At 19.4% G+C, this 5,000-nt stretch overlaps 2 protein-coding genes across 2 annotated transcripts in view; both read left to right on the top strand.

Moving 5' to 3' along the window:
• The window catches only part of PADL01_1339700 (RNA lariat debranching enzyme, putative), a gene marked incomplete at both ends in the record, with an annotated part of 1,680 nt that extends 30 nt beyond the window's left edge, over positions 1-1,650 (top strand). The window contains one exon of the mRNA XM_028683951.1: positions 1-1,650. This exon is cut by the window's left edge and continues 30 nt beyond it. Coding sequence (XP_028540078.1) covers positions 1-1,650 — 1,650 coding nt within the window.
• Positions 1,651-2,590: 940 nt separating this feature from the next.
• PADL01_1339600 (conserved Plasmodium protein, unknown function) overlaps positions 2,591-5,000 on the top strand; it is a gene marked incomplete at both ends in the record, with an annotated part of 3,558 nt that continues 1,148 nt past the window's right edge. The window contains one exon of the mRNA XM_028683950.1: positions 2,591-5,000. This exon is cut by the window's right edge and continues 1,148 nt beyond it. Coding sequence (XP_028540077.1) covers positions 2,591-5,000 — 2,410 coding nt within the window.

Genomic DNA, 5,000 nt, shown 5'->3' with positions numbered 1-5,000 from the left:
GGAGAATTAGATTTAATATACTCGACACTCGAAAAAATAGAAGAAGAAAATAAAATAAAAGTTGATATTTTAATTTGTTGTGGTGATTTCCAAAGTGTTCGATACAGTGTTGATAATGAATGTTTGAATGTTCCTTCTAAATATAAAAAAAATCAAAATGATTTTGTAGATTATTTTATAGGTAAAAAGAAAGCTAAGATCTTAACTATATTTGTAGGAGGAAATCATGAAGCTATGAATGTATTGAAACAATTGTATTATGGTGGCTGGGTTGCTCCGAATATATATTATTTAGGTTATTCTAATGTTCTTAATATTAATAATTTGAGAATATGTAGTTTAAGTGGTATATATAAAAAATATAGCTATTTTAAAAAATATTATGAATCGTATCCTTATACAGATATTACAAAGGTTAGTGCATATCATATAAGAAAATATGAAATAGAAAAATTAAAATTATTAAAAAATAATGTTGATATTGTTGTAACACATGACTGGCCAAATAATATTGAAAAACATGGTGATGTACATGACTTATTAAGAAGAAAATTTCATTTCCAATCTGACGTATATAATAATACATTAGGTAATCCACATACTGAAATATTATTAAATAAGTTGAAACCTTATTTCTGGTTTGCATCACATCTACATGTAAAATATTCAGCTTTATATATACACAATGATCAAAAGAAATATACTAGATTTCTATCTTTAGATAAGGCTCAAGAACATAAACATTTTATACAAATTTTAAATATATCTAAAAAGAATGATTCTATGTATTTAAATTTTGATCATATTCCAAAGGTATCCTTACAAGAAGGGGATAATCAAATGGACTTACAGAATGATGCACAGCATAATCATGATTTGAATAATGGTTCTAATAGTAAATCGAATACATACAATAATAAAGATAATAATAATAATGATAATAATAATGATAATAATAATAATAATAATAATGATGATTCTATCAATTTAGATTATGATCATGAAAAGGCTTTATACGAACTAGACAGAGACATGCAATTGGATCAAAAAAAAAAAAATGTCGATGACAATCCACATAATAATCATAATGAAGATAAACAAGTTGATATATCATCAAACGTAGATGAAGAAAATAATAATATCTCTCAACATATAAATTTAAATAAAGATGAAGAATCCTTAAATGATCAAAATGATAATAAAGATGAACAATCTAGCCAAGATGAAAATGATTCAGATGAAAAAAAAAAAAAAAAATTTTATTTATGTTATGATATAGAATGGCTAGCTATACTAAAAGCAAATCATCATCTCATTTCTGCCTCATGTAATAAAGATTATAATTTAGAAACACTAACATATCCAACAAAAGAAGATTTCGATTTTATAGAAAATAAACTTAAAGAAATGGATAATAAAATAACAATAAAAGGTAAAGATTATTATTGTGTGAATGGTTATAATACTCCAAATTATAAAAACTTGCAAGAACAAAGACAGCTATTTTTAAAACGTTTCGAATTAGAAGAGTTAAGTATATACACAGAGTCAGAATTGAATTTTTTTTCTGAAGAAATGAAAACATTGGAAAAAATGAATGCTGATATTCATAATGAGGAGGAAAAAAATGAATGTACTATTGAAGCATAGATAAAGAAAAACGTTGACGTATAATAATATAAATATAAATATATATATATATATATATATATATTTATTTATTTATATTTATATGTTTTATTTTTTGTTTTTTTTAAATAATATGTATATGTTAATATTTCATTTGTTTTCTTTATTTTTTTGGTTAGTGCATCAAAAGGATTGTTGTACTTTATATTGTTTTTATTTAACTTTTTAATTAAAAATTAATATATACATGTTGATATATTTTAGTACACATAAAAGATATACATATATTTGGATATATATATGTTTGAATGACTATATGTTTATTTTATATATATATATTAATATATATGATATATACAAATAGGTCTTTAATTAAAGGTCCAATTTTGTTTGAGTGTAGAAGTAGGAAGTTATTTATTTTTTTTTTTTTATCCTTCAAAAAAGCGATGCTTTCATACACATATTATATATAAATATATATATAAATATATGTTATCTCATGTAATTACAGAGAAATAAAAAAAAAAATAAAATAAAATATTAAACATATTATATATATATATATATATATATATATTTTTATTTGTGTAACAATCATACCTTTTGAATGTTATTTAAAAAATGTAGAGTGATTTGTGTGTAAATACGTATGTGTTACATATAAAATTATATATATATATATTTATTTATTTATTTATTTATTTATCTATATTTATACAATATATTCTTTCCATAATAATCATATATTTATAAATAATTTTTTATTAATAATTTAGTATTATACATATTTGTATATTTTCTTTTTTACTCCTTTGAGAAATAAACCTTCTCATAAACAAAATATTAAAAGACATTATTCATTATATTATAAAATAATTACCATTTTTTTTTTTTTTACAAACATTTATAAAAAGGTACTAAAAAAAAATATTAAAATATATATACCTTATTTAAAAACAAAATGTGTGAAAAAATGCAAAAATCACCTGAACAAAATGGAGATAATGTAGAACTGTTCAGGAAGAAAAATATAGACACAAAATCTGTTACAAATAATACAACAAAAAAATATATAAAAAAAAAATCGAATAAACACCATTTGTATAATAATAAAGAAATACATTTGAATAATGAAGAGAGTAAAATATTATCTCTTCAAAAAAAAAAACAAAAAACAAAAAAAAATGTATACATTTTTGACCATATAAAATATTATGAAAGAGTAAGAAAGTGGAAAGAAAAAAGGTATGGATATGATTATGAAAAGAAAAAAAAAACAATGACCAGACAAAAAAAAGAATTGCCACTTCATATAAAAAATAATAATCAAAAAAAGGAAAACAAAGTGGTACAAAAAAATGATATAAATAAAAATATAACGATTAATAAAAATTTTATGGATTCAAATGATAAAATTGTGACATGTGTAAAAGGTTACAACGATGTTATAAAAAATGTAGAGCAATACAAACATGTTGAAAAGAATAATAAAAATAAAATATATCATTATAATTATAATATTAAAAATGAACATTTAACGAATAATTACACACCTATTATAGAACCATCTAATAGTAATAATAATAATAATAATAATAATAATAATTATTATAATTATTATTATAATATGGAAGGAGAACCTATTGCAAATAATACATATAAAAATTTGAATCATATAGATATTTTAAAATCTAGTGAAACCATATTATTACAAGATCAAAATAAAATAAACTTCTCAAATAAAACAATCATAGATAGTTTTCAAGATATAGAATCGTTTCAAAATTTATATTATGAACACGATGAAGATAAATATAATGATATGGATATCATTCCTATGTCGAATGACACACATATACATCATTCTTTAATGATAAATAAGTTAACGCATTTTTATAATAAATATAATTTTATTTCATTGAAAAAAAAAATGATTTTTGATCCATATAATTATCAGAATAATAAATACAAACGATTTACGTTTCCATATTTTAAGTCTACATCCATATATAGAAATGGAACCATTATAAAAAAAAAACACAAAAGTGATGAACATATAAATAAACAGAAAAAAGAAAATAATAATGTAGATTACATTAAAAATAATTATGATAAAAATCATTCGTATTTCAAAAATATTTTTGCTAATGATCATATGGACGAAAATAAGATCAAGAACTATCATAAAAAGAAAAATAATTTATTAAATAAACCTTTCATTAAAACAAGTATTTATAAGGAAAGAATAGATATAAATAAATTAGAAAGTAATATTTTTCGAAATAATTCTATTGAATATGAAGATAATATAAATACTCCTACATTACAAATTTTAAATGAATATAGTCCGAAGGATCTTAATATGGAGCTTATTAATAATCCAACCTATAAAAATATAAAATATGTACATCATAAGAAAAAAAAAAAAAATAAATATAATAATATATATAAAATGGAATATTTAAACAAAACAAATGATTCATATGGTTATAACAATATATACAATTATAATAAGAATGATAATTTAATGGAGGATGAAAAGAATTACACTTATGAATGTGTTACCCCCACTTTTATTACCTTGAGAAATAAAAATATAAAAAATAAAATCACTCATAATAATAATATCAATAATAATCATTTTAATAAAATAAAACGAAATATATATGCTAATAAAAAAAAAATGCCACATTATTTTAAAAATTATAATTTTATAGGAAAAAACGTAAAATATCTATCTAATAATAAGATATTCAAAAATGTTAACCTAGATATTCATAAATATAATAGAAATATATATGATTATAAAAAGTGCAAAAATAATCAAAAGGGAAGTAACAAAATAAAAGGGTTGTCTATAACCCCATGTCTATTACCATTAAAAAATAAGAAGAAATATAATTTTTCATATAATATATATAAACAAGTAGATTTACAAAATAAAGTTTTAAATATAAACAAACATAAAAAATTATTACATGTTGATGAAAAGGATATAACAAAAAATTTTGATATTTTCTTATGTCTTTTTATGAAATATGAAAAAAATGAATCTCAACTTTTATTATTAATACATGATGAAGGTTTAACAAGATATTCATTTTTTTATCAAACATATATCAAACCAATATTAGATAATTATAAAAAATGTAAATGGGAAAAAATAAAAAATTCAAATATAAATGAACAAAAAATAAAGGAAAGAAAATATTATACAGATTATAATAATATTACTGTGAACAAAATAATTCTTCAAATTTTTATTCCTTCAATTAAAAAAAATTATCTTAAATATTTAAATATATTATATTATAAAAATACAAATACATTGGATATCAATACATCTGAAGAATTATTAAAAGAAATTATAA

Source organism: Plasmodium sp. gorilla clade G2 (assembly GCF_900097015.1).
Source record: "Plasmodium sp. gorilla clade G2 genome assembly, chromosome: 13".
Lineage (NCBI taxonomy): Eukaryota > Apicomplexa > Aconoidasida > Haemosporida > Plasmodiidae > Plasmodium > Plasmodium adleri (nom. inval.).
The sequence above is the reverse complement of the archived record's forward strand: the minus strand, read 5'-3'. Positions and strand labels throughout refer to the sequence as shown.